This window comes from Cyprinus carpio, chromosome B2, assembly GCF_018340385.1.
Source record: "Cyprinus carpio isolate SPL01 chromosome B2, ASM1834038v1, whole genome shotgun sequence".
In the NCBI taxonomy this organism is placed as follows: domain Eukaryota; kingdom Metazoa; phylum Chordata; class Actinopteri; order Cypriniformes; family Cyprinidae; genus Cyprinus; species Cyprinus carpio.
Window position 1 is genome coordinate 183,225 of NC_056598.1, and position 16,826 is coordinate 200,050.

Below are 16,826 nucleotides of genomic sequence, written 5' to 3' on the forward strand. Positions count from 1 at the left end.
TTTTTCTCTGAGAAACTCCTTTCTGATATTGCTCCACTATTTTTCGCTGCAGCATTGGGGGAATTGGTGATCCTCTGCCCAGCTTGACTTCTGAGAGACACTGCCACTCTGAGAGGCTCTTTTTATACCCAATCATGTTGCCAATTGACCTAATAAGTTGCAAATTGGTCCTCCAGCTGTTCCTTATATGTACATTTAACTTTTCCGGCCTCTTATTGCTACCTGTCCCAACTTTATTGGAATGTGTAGCTCTCATGAAATCCAAAATGAGCCAATATTTGGCATGACATTTCAAAATGTCTCACTTTCAACATTTGATATGTTATATATATTCTGTTGTGAATAAAATATAAGTTTATGAGATTTGTAAATTATTTAATTCCTTTTTTACTCACAATTTGTACAGTGTCCCAACTTTTTTGGAATCGGGTTTGTACAACCTTCACAATCACGGGAAGGAGGAGGCGGGAACCGGTGAACACTCAAATAAAACTTAGATAACCAAATAAAGATAAAACAGTGCGACAAGCCCCTCACGGACGACTGCCGCGCACAAACAAAAACCAAACACAAAATAAAGCCTGGTCCTCTCTCGTCCTTCACTGTCATCGCTCCTCTTTTGTATCCTTCCGATCTCCTCCATGGGACTCGAGACCGGTGAGTGGAGCAGGTGTTGCTCATTTCCCAATCACTCCACCGCCCCACTCGTCACAGTTATGAAGCCATATGGTAGCTTAATGGGAGCTACATATGAATATTTAAAGCCCATGTTGCAGGTTAACCACCACTGTCGATTAATGGGTACATAAATCACTCAAGATATGTATATCATTTTTAAAATGTCTCAAAAATGGTCTTAAAGACCAGTTTTTTAAGTTTTTGGTATTAACGGGTTTTTTTATGCAATTCAGTGATGACATCACGTTGGGGAGAAGTGGAGGAAAGGTAGCCTCAGCCTAGTATGATGCACATTCCAGGCAACCCGTAACCCGTGTTTTTCCAACCTTAAACCCGTGAAAGTGCACTGGAACGGCAGTCAAACCCGTGACTCACCACCATAAAACTCAAACAGCCAGAATTTACACAGAAAACCGACGTCACACAGGACGCGAAACAACAATGACAGCCCCTACGGATAATACTGCCTACGGACACAATGTTTATGCAAGTGGTACATTTTTTTTATTTATTTTTTTTAACTGTCATTAGATAGCACCGAGTGAAAAATCAACATTTTCTTTATATCTTGTGGCAGTGATCATGACGTTAGTTCAGATAAGTACCGGTAACCTTTGTCATAGTGTCGTAGTACTGGTAAACTTTGTCTTGTCATCTAGAAATAGAAGGCATCATGCTAGCTATATGGGCGTTTCTAAGCGTTTATCTCTTCCTCCGGTGAAAATGTTGTTGCAAACGTAGCCGCGTATCTGTCGCTATGTTTGGCTGGTGCTTGTGTGGGCAGTGCTGTCCCATGGAAACTGCGTTGGAAAGCTGGTTCTGTAGGGAAGTGAGTGCGTTTTGGTCGCTGTTGGTCGATATCTATCTATCTATCTATCTATCTGTCTTTCTATCTATCTATATATCTAGTCTATCAATCTATATCTATGTATTTATCTATTTATCTATAATCTGCGCTATCTGAATACTCTCGTCTACTACTCGTCTCTCTAGTCACTCTCAATGCTCTCAAGGCGGGCTTTGGTAAATTCTCTCCCCAATGTGACGTAATGCAATGCATTGTGGGGGAAAGGAGAATAGTTGCAAACCGCTGTAAGATAGTACCTACTTTTTCGTATTTTATTCCGTTTTGTGACACCCAACAACATAAAATACAATGGATAACAGTTTAAATGTTTATTACCAAAAAGCAAATTGCACAAATTCATTGAAAAATTAACCTGCAACACAGCCTTTAAGTCCTTACATTAAAGTTCACACAGATTCTTTTCTCTGCTGTGGCTGTCAGTCACTCGTTCAGCCTTTAAACCCTGGTTGCATTCGGTTACGACAGTCAGCTCAGTAAAGCTCTCTCCAAGATCGTTCTGTGTTCCCATTATTATACTTGATTTGTAATTACATGTCTATGAATTTGCAAAATTCGATTTATCTTCTTGCCGGAGTTCAACGTCTGTGTGAACAAAACACGGGTGTAGAAAAGACTATACATTTTTTTTTTTACGTGCACGGTAACTGAAATTTAAAACTGTTAAAAGAAAGGCTCAATAACTGTTGCACAGATATAATACACTACGCATCAATTTCTCTTCCCTTTGTGCTTTGCACTTTTTAATGCAAAGCACTGTGTGCTGTGAGTCACAAATATATGGGGGTAGGATTGTAGCAATATTCCAAATAAATAGATTATGATCCACAAATAAATGTAAAGCTATTCACAAAAAATTATCGTATCCACAAATGAATAGAATGAGATCCACAAATATATGTTAGGAGTTTAACAAAAAAATAATTAAATTCACAAATATATAAAAATTAGATTTGCTAGTAAAAAACATTCACAAATATGTTTTTATGTCACAAGCACAATTCTGCCTGCATTCATTTGTGAATCGCTTTCTGCGCATTTGTCGATCACCTCACGCACTTGTGGATTTTGACACAATTCTAGCGTCACCAATGAAGAAAAATCCACAAATATATCGAACCCACCCACCGTCTACTTAACCCAATCAGATAACGCTCGTGTTGTGCTGACCAATCGCAGCACGCTCTCTCTCCAACCAATCACATTTTGCCTAACAACCAGGGCGGGAACAGACCCATGAACTTGAGTCACTCGCTACAGTCTCTTCAACATGGCCAATCAGGAGGAGTTAAGACAGGTGAGTGATGCTAATTGAACACAGTAATTAACTGAAGTTTTACCAGGTTCTTGATGTGTCATTATTTGTCATAACTAGTGAGGCAGTTTGACAATTTACACCATGATTGAATCAGTTATTATTTGCTACCAAGCACCATTTCGAAGACTGTCGCATTTGTCGGCCACATACATCAAGGGTGTCTTAATTCTAAAATGGACCATTATTCTTTGTGAGGTGTAAATTGTTGAATTTCTTTACTATGGAATGTAACATTAATGATTCAAACGAGGCAACTTCTATGACGTATGTGGCCTACAAAATGCGACCTCCTGGAGGACGCAGCCTTCAAAACAGTCTGCGGATTTATTTTACATTTAGAATTACTGAATTAGTTTATTAGATTAAATAAACTATTACATAATATTGAGTGCAAGATGAAGAATGTGTGTGAAGTTGCGTGTAGATTCGATGTGTGCCTGTAGTAGGGTTGCCAACTGCCCTAATTATACAGTCATACGTAAGGGGTCAGATCTTGCACTGCATATTATATGAGACTCGGTTTTCCCGTAATGAATCAGAAAAATGACCCCTTGTCCCTGTTAAACAAGCAAAACGATCGAAGGGGATTCCCCCGTGTCACCCCCTGCAGTCTCTGATACTACGAGTATGCGTGAACTGAGGGGCGTAATGCTTTTGTTACGTTACCTGTAATGCATGACATGACCGCAGCCTATTCATAGAGACCAATTTATTATAAAGCACATTTGAGGAAAATTGGGATGTTGTCTAGGTTACTATGATTGGAAGTATTAATAAAATGTATTTAGTTACCACTTACAGTACAACTGAACTCAGTGTACTACAAGTGGTAACTAAATAAATTTTTGTTTTAAATAGAGCTAGTATATTAAAAGCACATTTTAGTTTCATGGTGTCTCAAAAGAGCACAGTTGAGTACACTTAGATGTTCTTAAGATTATAATATTTAATGAATATTAGCAATAATCATTATGTTTTAAGATGTATTATAAATGGTTTAATTACAATATAAATCCTGTAAAAAGTATTTTTCAAACGTTTTATTCTAAGACTCTTTTACTAATTGCAGTTTGACAGTTTTAATGCATACAACCTTCCATAAAATGTTAAGAGTTGTTTGTATGCATCTTATTATTTGTCCACACAGCTACCACAGACCAGCTACAAAAGCTTACATCATTTTGGACTTGATGGGAAGTCCCATCCAAGAATCTACAGGTAAAAGTTTGAAATGGAAGATACTTCAAGGCTTCTACCTGCAGCAGGACCCTGATGATACCAGCTGAAATAACAACAATGGATAACTTTGCATCTACAATGCAAGCTTGTGCAAACACATCCTCCACTGGATTTGGACTTGTTTAAGTCTGGACACTGGTTCTATGTACATTTCTTTCTATGTACAAGTCATTTAAAAAAAGTACTTCAATAACATTTTACAATAAATTCTTTTTCAGAGTCTGTCTTTATTTTACATATGTCTTAAAAAGTTTTTTTTTCTCCACAATTTCTACTTGATATACAACTATATATCGTCGCTGCCCGATGAAACTCACGTATGTCCAAAACGGTTACTTTTCAGGAAGTGAAAAAAACACCGTATTTCAAAAGCAGTTGAATGTAGCGCTGTCATACTTGGTACGGCATCTTTACATGTAACCATATTCTTGCCAGTGTAATGATATAATCCACATTTGACCAAAATTGAGTTTAAATGGACATACATGCATATTTTACAGTAACGGTGGTCCATACGCGTTCTTCCGATCATTAATTAGAATGGCCAAGTCGCGTTTCATACTGACAGATGAATACGCTCAGGTTATTAAATAGCCTACGTCTTAGTTTATTAAATACGCTTAGTTTATTTAATATTAATTATAAATTTATTAAATGTCTCTTGCAAACTATGAAGGGACAATGAATCAATACACTGACATGGTAATGCTAGACAGATACTTTGTTTGCACAGTCCTACCGTAAATTAGTCACTCCTAGACGTACGTCTAGACCATTTACCGATAAATAATAGTTGTGAATATATAATAAACTTGAGAACAGTTGTCAAAAACAAACGTTTGCTGATAGTTTACCTCACAATGGACATGGATGGTTTTCATCGGACAGCGACGATATACACATTTACAACCTTGCTGTCAAAATTAATTAGAGCAGCAGAAATAAAACTTCAAATATCCCTTTCTTCAACCAAAGTCTGTACATATGCGAGAGTCTGGAGGTATACATTTATTCTAAATGAATCAGACTCTTGCAGTGGGTCAATCTGCTCATTTGTGAGTTGTGGCCTGTGAATTACAGGTACGTTGACCGCAAAGTGAACATGGTCAGCATCTCCACCATATTGTTCAACTGCCATTGAGTCTGAATACTCCGTCTAAAGATAAACAAAAAAAAAATTTTAATTATGGGGGGTTAAACTAACAGAGCAAAACCAATAAGGCATGGTAAGAGGAAATAATTACCTCAGGGTTACTTATTGGATTCTGATACTGGCCAGCCACATTCTCTCATCCGATGAACGATAGTTGTATGAGTGACACCTGAAATGGTTACTGATGGTTTCCTGGGCTAATCCAAGCTTCAGAAAGTGGATTAGTCTGTCATTTGCTGCCTCACTGTCCTACAATGCATTACCACATAAACACAGAACATTTTGGTCAATGCAATAAACCTTGTTCATAATGAAATATTAGTCTAATTGGTGAATACTGCACAGTACTTTACATTTTTAGATTTTTAGCAGATAGCCAATATTCCAATATTTTAAAATGTAACATGCTACATGACCATCAAGTGGTAATTTAATTACCTTAAAAAAAGTTTTAATAACACACAGAAAGACGGATGGGTTCAGGAAACACCAGAGGGGTTGAAAACTAAGAAAAGCTAGTTAAATTACAAATAACGTTAGTTTTCTTTTGGATATTACTACAGTAATGATCATTATATATAATAGTATATTATATAGCAGCACTTTCAACTTGTGCAGAAAGGCCCTGAACAAACGGTAATTTAAACCTAAACTACAGCCAAATATTTAACTGGACAGACTGTAATTTAAAGTTGCATGGAGTAACCATTCCAGTCCAGTTACATACAAGGGATAATAATAATTAGTACGGCTAACTTTTCACTAGTGACAAATTGACAAATGCGACAGTCTTCAAAATGGTGCTTGGTAGCAAATAATAACTGATTCAATCATGGTGTAAATTATCAAACTGCCTCACTAGTTATGACAAATAATGACATATCAAGAACCTGGTAAAACTTCAGTTAATTACTGTGTTCAATTAGCATCACTCACCTGTCTTAACTCCTCCTGATCGGCCATGTTGAAGAGACTGTAGCGAGTGACTCAAGTTCATGGGTCTGTTCCCACCCTGGTTGTTAGGCGAAATGATATTGGTTGGAGAGAGAGCGTGCTGCGATTGGTCAGCGCAACACGGGTGTTATCTGATTGGGTTAAGTAGACGGTGGGTGGAGTCGATATATTTGTGGATTTTTCTTCATTGGTGACGCTAGAATTGTGTCAAAATCCACAAGTGCGTGAGGTGATCGACAAATGCGCAGAAATCAATTCACAAATGCGCAGAAAGCGATTCACAAATGAATGCAGGCAGAATTGTACTTGTGACATAAAAACATATTTGTGAATATGTTTTTTACTAGCAAATCTAATTTTTATATATTTGTGATTTTAATTATTTTTTTGTTAAACTCCTAACATATATTTGTGGATATCATTCTATTCATTTGTGGATACGATTATTTTTTGTGAATAGCTTTACAACAATAACACAATCATAATAAATTCATCTTCAATACTTCTACAACAATAAACCCATACAAATACAGTGCAGCACGAAGCGCTTACAATGTGCGCATCCGGTGTGCAGAATGACGTCACAGACGTCACAGAACTACGTGTTGCTTCAAGCGCATCATTCTGCACACCGGATGTGCACATTGTAAGCGTTTTGTGCTGCACTGTATTTTTGCCCTATCGTATCAATCATATGTTGTTGCCTTATAAAAAAAATATGCTATACATTTTAATTTTTTAGTATATACTTATATAAATACATTCAGAAATGTTTTTAATTAATTGATTTTATAATAATACAAATAGCAATGTGTAACATTTAACCATATTTAGTGCAACACTTATTTGTTCCCCACAAATATTGTCTTTTCTCTAAATGTATGGATTTCTAAAATTATTGTGCACTGATTTTTCTAGAATAACTTTTGCTGCCCAATTATCCAATAACATAGGTTATGATACATTTTTGTCATAGATTATGAATATACATAGGCCTATTTTTTTCATATTTATTGTTTATTTATTTTTTTCTTTATAATGAAGTAGTCTGTATCTAGTAGATTAAGAAAGAATAATTATCAGTTCCATGCACAGGGATATATAAATTCTACATTTAAATGGAAAAAAAAACAAACAAACAAAAAAACCTTAATTTAGTGTAAGTCTCAGCTTAATTAAACAATTATACTGTATACACAATCTGTAAAAATAGGGCACTATGTGTGCTACATGAATAGGCTGTGAAGGAATTTGCTTATTTTAATTATAGCTGTCATTTTTGTGGTTTTCCAACATTATACTGTCAGTTTAAATAAGTCAGAAACTTATGCAGTGCTACTATTTATCTTTTTTCTGTTTAATTTTTATTAAACTGCTGATCAAAATAGAATAGGCATATACCCTAAATAAAGATAAATTATATTGGAACGCATCTTCAAAATAATTGCATACACAGATGCACACTGCCATTACAGTAGTCAGCGCTGAACAACAGGCAAATAAAATATAAACTAAGGTTACAAAAGTGAAACTAACTAAATCATTAACAAATTAATTAATCAATAAGATTATTTTATTCAGTTTGTACATAAAGAAACTATAAATTCATCACGCGAGAAGTCTTGTACCGGCAAATGACTCCTCCTCACCGGTGATTCCCGATGGTTTTAGAGGACAATTAATCCTCGACAAGTATAAAAGCCTCGTCCATTTGGGTAGGTACGCGCGCAGTCAGCGGAGGCTCACGGAGCAGAGCCGGGCGAAAGTACAAATCCCATTTCAGTGACATCAATGCAGGAGATATGTTGAAATGCCAGTGGAAATGTTTTCATGCAATGTCATAAAAAGAGCTGATGATCAATTAATCAATGGCATTTGATTAGCAGTGCCTGACTGCTACTTACTCTCTTAATTACTATGTTAACAGTAAGGGTGTCCTAACTTTGTGACACATTCCAAGATGGCGCCGCCGAGTTGGGACGCCGTCCAGGTCGCTCCGCTTAGATTGTGTTTTTATTTACTTTTTTACTTACTTTTGCTTTCTCACTGATCATTTACGACAAAGAAACACTTTTGGACATTGGACACCACTTCAAGGTCCTGTTTCAGAACACTTTATCCTCCAATCCATTGTGGCCATCTGAGATTCTCCAGAACGCTGAGATGAACAATGGCCACCTGAATAACCACCCAAGGCAACGGACAGACTGAGGAAAAGAGCTCACAGTCCTCCTCTACCGAGCATTCTGCTCGCCAATGTCCAGTCTCTGGAGAATAAGGTGGACGATCTTAGAGCCAGGATAAGCTTCCAACGGAACATTAGGGACTGTAACAGCCTTTGTTTGTCTGAAACATGGCTCACGACCTCGTTCCCGGACTCTGCTGTAACACCGTCTGATAACTTCTCTGTTTTACGGATGGACAGAACAGTCGAGGCCGGTAAATCCAAAGGTGGAGGAGTGTGTTTCATGATTAACAAGAAATGGTGTGTCCCCAGGAATATCTCCACTCTGTTGCGCTCCTGCTCGCCTCATCTGGAACATTTATCCATTATTTGCCGCCCATTCTATCTTCCTCAGGAGTTTTCATCGATCATCATTACTGCTGTTTACATTCCACCACAAGCAGACACCGGCTTTGCTTTGTTTAAGCTTCATGATGCGCTCAGCAGCAACATCAACAAACATCCTGACGCTGCTGATCCGTCGCTGGCTGACGAGTAAAACTCTTTCTACGACTGGTTTGAAAACAATCTAAGCAGCGTGAGTCTGCCGATCAGCGCGTCAGGAAGCAGCAGTCAGAACAGCGATAATCATGTAATCACCGTGTCGGAGGACGAGGTTCGGAGGGCTCTAAAGCGAGTGAATGTCAGGAAAGCAGCCGGACCTGATGGGATTTCTGGCCATGTTCTGAGGTCCTGCGCTGATCAACTGGCTGGTTTGTTTACATCCATCTTTAATGAGTCTCTTGCTACCTCAGTGGTTCCCACCTCCTTTAAAAAATCTGTCATCATCCCTGTGCCTAAGAACAATAAACCCTCTTGTCTGAATGACTATCGTCCAGTTGCTCTTACATCAATAGTCATGAAGGTCTTTGAGGGACTGGTTAAAAAGTACATTTGCTCCTACATCCCGGATACTTTGGACCCTCTTCAGTTTGCTACCCAACAGATCCACTGATGATGCCATGTCACACATCCTGCACTCTTCTCTCACACACATTGACAGCAATAACGGGAACTATGTAAGGCTTCTATTTATCGACTATAGCTCAGCTTTCAATACTATAGTCCCCATAAAGCTAGCTTCCAAACTCATAGACCTCGGCCTGAATTCTTCACTCTGCAACTGGATTCAAGACTTCCTCACCGGCAGACCTCAAGTGGTGAAAGTAGGCCAGTTCATCTCCAGCTCTATCACCCTGAACGTAGGAGTCCCACAGGGCTGTATCCTGAGTCCCCTGCTCTACTCTCTCTACACACATGACTGCGTGTCTTCCCACAGCTCCACATCTATTATCAACTTTGCTGATGATACTGTTGTTCTGGGCCTCATTCACAACAATAATGAGACCGCATACTTGGATGAGGTAGAGAAACTAACATCATGGTGCCAGGACAATTGTCTCTCTCTGAATGTGAGCAAAACTAAGGAGCTGATTGTTGCCTTCAGGAAGAGACAGCAGCGGCCCTATACTCCTCTTATGATCAGCGGAAACCCTGTGGAGAGGGTGAACAGCTTCAAGTACCTTGGTGTAAACATCTCCGAAGAGCTGACTTTGACTTCACACATCCAAACACAGGTTAATAAAGCCAGGCAAAGACTGTACCATCTGTGACAGCTGAGGAAATTCAGGGTTTCGCCCGCAATCCTGAAAACTTTTATTCAGGGGCCATAGAAAGTGTATTGACTCAGTGTATCTCAGTGTGATATGGGAACAGCTCCAGTCAAGACTGCAAAGCCCTGCATAGAGTTGTGCGCTTAGCAGAGCACATCTCAGGGTCTGCTCTTCCCTCTCTGCAGGACATCTACCTCAAACGCTGCAAAAGCAGAGCTGTTAAAATCATCAAGGACTCCGTCCACCCCGGTAACCATCTGCCATCTGGTAAGCGCTTCCATGGCTCCTAAACTCAAAACCAGCCTCTTAACATCTACATGTCTCCACTTAATAGGTAAGATATTCATCATTCTCTACCTCATACTGACATACTGACAGTGTCAACCTGTTTGCACATTTGCCTCTTGTACATTCCTGTGTATCTTACATTGTTATTGTTTACTTTTATTTCATTCTTTCATACCTATATGTATATTTTCACCTGTCTTGTATTATTTAATAATTGCACTGTCCATGTAGCAGACCTGACTTACATTTCACTGCTAGTTATATATGCTCTATATAATTGTGTATGTGACAAATAAAAATCTTGAATCATTGCTTTGCTATCTTGGCTTTATTTTGTTAATAATAATGACACTGTGTGATGTGTCATGTGTTGTTGTTCATATGGGGTTTTATTTCCCAAATTTTAAGACCTGCCAAGGACGAGATAATTTTTTATTATGTCCTGATTAGACATATGCTGGTATTCGGTAATGCGATATATCACGGTAATGACTATGCATGATATTGTTATTGTGGGCACTTCTAAATACCGTGAATAATTATAAATTACAAATTATTAAAAATTTGGGATGCATTTTAAGAATACTTTGCCCAGCAACTGGTCAAAATGCACAACACTGCTGTATGCTGCTTGAAAGACGTGTGTGGGCTCTGATGTAAACAAAGCATGCATGAGAGGCACAGGGGGGAATGCGTGAAAGACACTGAATGAAAGCACATTCACTCTCTAACAGCAGATGGCGCTGAACTGCAGAAAATGCAGCCGTTATCCTGGAAACTCCATAAAGCAGCTGCCCTACTTTCTAAAACTTATTTAAATGATTTAAATACCCATTCAGATTTGTGGATTTGCTATGGTGTTCATCACAGCGCCAAATACTTAAATATTTAGACTTAATAGGCTATTCTTTTTCAAACTTTTTTTAAACATTTTATTCTGGACGACAACATGCCCTAGATATTGTTTTAAAGTGTTTTGATTCTTTATTGTTTGCGCACACTTTACATTAGGGCTTCATTAGTTAACATTATTTAATTCATTAGTTAACAAACTGCCAATTAAAAATTCATTAATCTTAGGTATTCCAATATTTAATAACAAGTTGTTAAAATCAAAAGCTACAACTGTTATTTAATGAGCTAACATGAACTAAGACTTATTTTTTAACAAAGATTAATAACTTCTGTATCAAATGTAGCTATTGCTCATTGTGAATGTTAATCCATAAAAGGAAAATGCCACCGTTTTTCCATATTCCACTATGTTCTTCCCTCAAGTTGATACGGACCTCTCCCATCTTAGTTTGTGCACTCAATCGCTGTAGCGCACGGCGCCACTATGCTAGCCTTTAGCTTAAAACCATTCATTCCTTAGGATCCAGACAGGGATGAATTTAGAAGCCACAAAACACTTCCATGTTTTCCCTATTTAAAGACGGTTAAATGAGTAGTTACAAGAGTAAGTATGGTGACAAAATAAACAGTGGCGATTTCCTAAGTGGATAAAAATGATGACTATAATGAATGGTGGAAGAGCACTTCGCAGTACTTCAACCTTGGCATCTAAATTCATCCCTGTTTGGATCCTAAGGATTGAACAGTGCTAAGCTAAACGCTAGCATAGTGGCACCGCATGGGAGAGGTACGCACAAAAACAACAAATATTATAGAACAACAAAGAAATAAATATTTTGAAAAAGGTAAACAAAATAGACTAAGGTTAACTAATGAGGTCTTACTGTAAAGTGATTCCTGTTGGTCTTTATAGTTCTTTTGCACTTTAATCTGTGTGAAACATTTAACTTTATATACTTTTCTGTATTGCTTTATTGAATTTAAATATTCAGTTATTTTTGTTATAAGAAAAAAGTTATTAAACCTGTTATACTGTATTATGACCACTTTTTTGAAACTAAGTTTCAATACCGTGATAATACTATATACTGTGATAAAAGCATTAGCAATTAAATCGCAACATGAAAATTTGATACCAGCATATGCCTAGTCCTGATACAGAAAAGCATGGAATTCAATACGGTATCCTAACTTTTTCATATGACTGTATATACACATGTACATACATCTTGAATGACTTTTTTGAGAGGGGGGTGGGCAGTATCTTAAAAACATATTAATGGCTAAAGTCTAATAACACGGTATCCAGCACAAACTGGGCTACAATAATATGTGAGCAGCATGAATGTACATGTTTGTGTTTTGGAGAAAACGTTTATGCATGGTTAGTGAAAAACTTACATTTTTAAGTCACTGAAATAAGGCCATAAAACACATTTTGAGACTTGACTTTTGACAACTGGATGTGGTAGAGTTTTTTGCCACAAAATGTGAAAATCATCCTATTTACTTGTTCACAGAAAACAATATATTGATTTAACTTTTGTAAGACATGATTCGTATTAGAAAGGCATATGCAAGGGAGTGACAATGGCCATGAATATTCAGTGATTCACACCTGAGAGAGAAAGGGCCTCCCATAATGGGCCATCAATATGAATGTATCCAAGGCAGGTAAGAAAGAGTGTGAGGAGAGTAAAATATAGTGGGTTTTTGATTATTTCTATTTTATTAACAACACAGTATATTAAAAATATACACCATGAAGGTCAAGGACACATGATTGAACATACTGATCTGAACACTGAGACTTGAACAGTAACACACCTTTGTGCCAAATATTTCTAGACTCTAATAACATTCATAGTGTTAACACTACTTCGATATCTTGTGGTTTTATATGTTATAAAAGATTAAAAACATCCTGGTGTTGTGAGACATTTAGACAATGAAATGAAATTTCAAAATATTTCACTTGATTTCATACATGTAGTCAGGAATTATAGTTTGGGAAAAGTCTAACTAGTAAAATGTGTACAAGTTATGTCACAATAACACAAAAACAGATGCAAGTAATCTTAGGCTACTCATCAGAATGATATTCTCCTCTTGTTCAAGCTGTGACGCATCGCGTCATGTTCATCTTCAGAGGTAAATTCTGGGCTATTCCTCTCAGCATGTCTTCCAGAAAAAAAAATTTATTTACGTGTTTGTGAAGAGAAGTGACAGAGACCAAGACAGCAGAGAGCACACCCTGTGTGTTTTCTTTATTTTACAAACGCACATTGTTTTCTTGTTATTATGACTATCCACAAATAAAAGTAGACCCTTTTCAGTTTCGAAAAATACCTTATTCTTAACTGTATGATCAAAAATTTAGTATTTTTAGTTATTTTCACCGGTGTGGGAATCAACTCCAGGGGGTTAATACACTGTGGACTAGCTTTGACTCTTGCTGCTGATTTTAATGGCAGTGGTTCCTTTAAGTGTCTGTTGTTGGCCTTTAATTTTTAACAAGAAATGTGCCCGTTCCTTTCGTGATGTTCATTGCATTTTTCATTTAATTTCGAGTTGCCAATCCAGTTGAACAAAAACTCCAACTTTCAGTGGTGAATGAATTCTGACCAAAAAAAACTGCCTCTGATTGGCCACTGTGTTCAAGAAATCAACATGTCTGTGATTGGCTGCATAACAAGGTGAACTTGCGCTCAAGAGTAGAGTTTACAAATTAAAATTAACATTGATAGGCTTATCCCGTTTTGAGAGAAAAAAAATAAAAAATAATAAAAATAAAACCTTAAATTAATCCTTTACAATTTACATTTAAAGTTTTAATTACAAATAAATAATTAAATGCTAAAAATCAAACAAATGAATGGAAACGTGAGTTGAATTTCCAATCCTGTGAAAACACTACTTCCCATGCCCTTTGCAAAATTAATAAACTAACAGCAAGTGTTCAGGGGTGGATCTAGAAAATTATTTTTATGGTGGCAAGGAAGTGGCATGAGGATCACGTGTACAACATCTATACTATAATTAAAAATGGCAAGCAGTAATCATCGGGGTCCAAGCACCAATGACTCTCGTGATTTTTTTTTTACAGGGAAGTCCAATTTAAATCTTCACTGTAAGTTAGGGTTTGATGAAACAGGTTACAGCAACACACAGGCGTCTTTTGAAAAGGTCTTTCAAAAGAAATCAATACGTCTTATGAGAAGTCAAAAATCATTGCCAAACCAATAAAATGCTAATAAAATAAAGTAATGAAAAATTAGATAAGGAGACAAACCAAAGTATATTATAAAATGTCACTTAAGAAATTATTTGCATAAACAGTAAACGATTTATCAATTCATTCTATAGTGAATTAAAATAATAGTAATAATAATAATACAAATAAAATGAAATGTTAATCAGCAAAACCTTGGATAAAGGGTGAACAAAATTATCTGTAACATTATACCTGCAGTAAAAGCTCATTACCTTTATCATGGAGACAGACATTCTTCATTTTACCGATCACCTCGTCATCTTCATTGTAACGGGCCTCCACTATGACATCAGGAGCCTTTGGCACCATCTGATTGGCTAAAGTTCTCTCGTTTATATCTCCACTGACTTCCTGTGTACATAGTTCACAATATGATACCGTTTCGTCAATATGATGCATTTATGTCTTAGATTGATATCATCTATCATTTTACATTCACTTCATTATAATTATAACACAATCACATGCTTTACAACTACTAGAAGTACATACTACATGCATGCATTAATATTTACATTTACATTTACATTTAGCAGACGCATTTATCCAAAGCGACTTACAAATGAGGACAATGGAAGCAATCAAAAACAACAAAAGAGCAACGATATATAAGTGCTATAACAAGTCTCAGTTAGCCTAAACACAATATACGTAGCAAGGGCTTTTAAATAAACTTCTCCAGGCCCCAAAAATACCCTTTGACTCCAGAGGGTTAAAACACATCTCTTCCATCTTTATTTGATCCTATAACTTTAGCACTCACTGTTCTAATTCTATTCTTTAAAAAAATCTACCTTTCTAATCTTTTTGTATTCTATTTTCTTTTCATTTATTATACAATTATAAAAAAGACCTCTAACACTAGCTTGCTCTATTTTTTTTCTATTCTATCTGTTTTCTTTTTATTTATTAAATTATTTAAAAGCCCTTGCTACATGGACTGCGTTTAAGCTAACTGAGACTTGTTATAGCACTTATATATCATTGCTCATTTTTTTTTTTTTTGATTGCTTCCATTGTCCTCATTTGTAAGTCACTTTGGATAAAAGCGTCTGACAAAATAAAAAATAAAAAAACAAATGTACTTTTAGTCATTTTGCAGACACTTTTATCCAAAGCTACTTACAATTGCGGGATACATAAAGTGATTATTCTTAAAGAGGCAAACAGACACAGGAAGTGCTTGTAATACCAAGTTTTAGACATTGTTCAAATAAGTACAAGCTAGAAAAAGAAGGAATAAATAAAGAGAGGTTTTTATTTTTATTTTATTTTTTTTTACGATGAAGCCAAGTAGTTTTGAAAGAGGAGTTTTCAGCTGTGGCTTGAAAATTGTCAGGAATTCAGCATTCCTGATGGGGTGGGAAGATCAATGTTTCTGGGTTTTTTTTTTTTTTTTTGACCATGGTTTTGAATAAAATTAATGGGAAAATCACTTCAAAAAACAAAGTGCATTCTACCAGTTGCACCATTACCCATTTTCAAACACCCATAAAAATATTTTCTTGGTAACTTTGCTCGTTCTTTCAATTGATTACTGTTCACGGTGATCCTGACTATTACTGTGGTAATTTTCAAATATTTTAACTGTAAAGTTCAGGAGAAAATTAATGGCAAATTCACCCTAAGTATCTATGTGCACCTTTGCACTATTACATCACGTCCCATTTTCAAACACTCATAAAATTCTTTCCTTTATAGGTTTGCTCATTCTTTCATTGATTCCTGTTCACAGTGACCCTGACTGTTACTGTATTCATTTTCATGTCATTTTACTTTACAGTTTCGAGAAAACGCAAACTCACTTCAGAAATGTTTTTATAGAGTGTACTGTTGCACTCATATCCCATTTTACAACATAAAGTTTCAGTTTTTGAAGGAATTATTGTGCAAATGTACCATGCTTATTACCATATGAAACTGACTCTTATTTCATAAATAGTATTGGTCAAAATTGCTAGGAAATACCCTCCTGACGTCATACAATCAACCTCTTCTTACATTTTAATTATTAGTGTCACATTTAATTAAGTTAAAATCTTCATCTTGATTATGTTAATCACCTCTTTGAGCAGTTCTTATTTGTGTCCATGGTTTATAATTTTTAGTTAAATTTATTATGTCTTTGCTTTTATAGCCCTGATGTTGTTGTATTTGTTAATGGTGATTATGCCTGCAAAGCTATTATTTGTTTTGCTGTGTTTGTTTTACAATTGTATTGAAATGAATTTCAATTAAAATCCAGATACAACAAGATTAAGAAGACATTTGAAAATGATCACACTTGTATTTTAATTTTACTTAACTTTATTTTATCGTATTCTATGTACCTTTATAAATATTATGCATTTTATATAAATACATG

The 16,826-nt window shown here is 36.2% G+C and overlaps 1 protein-coding gene and 1 long non-coding RNA gene across 3 annotated transcripts in view; both read right to left on the reverse strand.

The window, feature by feature from the left end:
- Positions 1–16,826, reverse strand: part of dis3l2 (DIS3 like 3'-5' exoribonuclease 2) — a 97,843-nt gene that overhangs the window by 50,647 nt on the left and 30,370 nt on the right. For both annotated transcript variants that reach the window (XM_042717633.1, XM_042717632.1), the window contains exon 6: positions 14,674–14,812. In XM_042717633.1, the coding sequence (XP_042573567.1) occupies positions 14,674–14,812 (139 nt within the window). The remainder of the gene's footprint in view (positions 1–14,673; positions 14,813–16,826) is intronic.
- On the reverse strand, positions 4,308–5,435 carry LOC122136123. Its single transcript, XR_006153935.1, has 2 exons — positions 5,345–5,435; positions 4,308–5,256 (listed from the first exon to the last, which is right to left on the reverse strand). It is a non-coding gene; the product is annotated as an uncharacterized LOC122136123 (long non-coding RNA).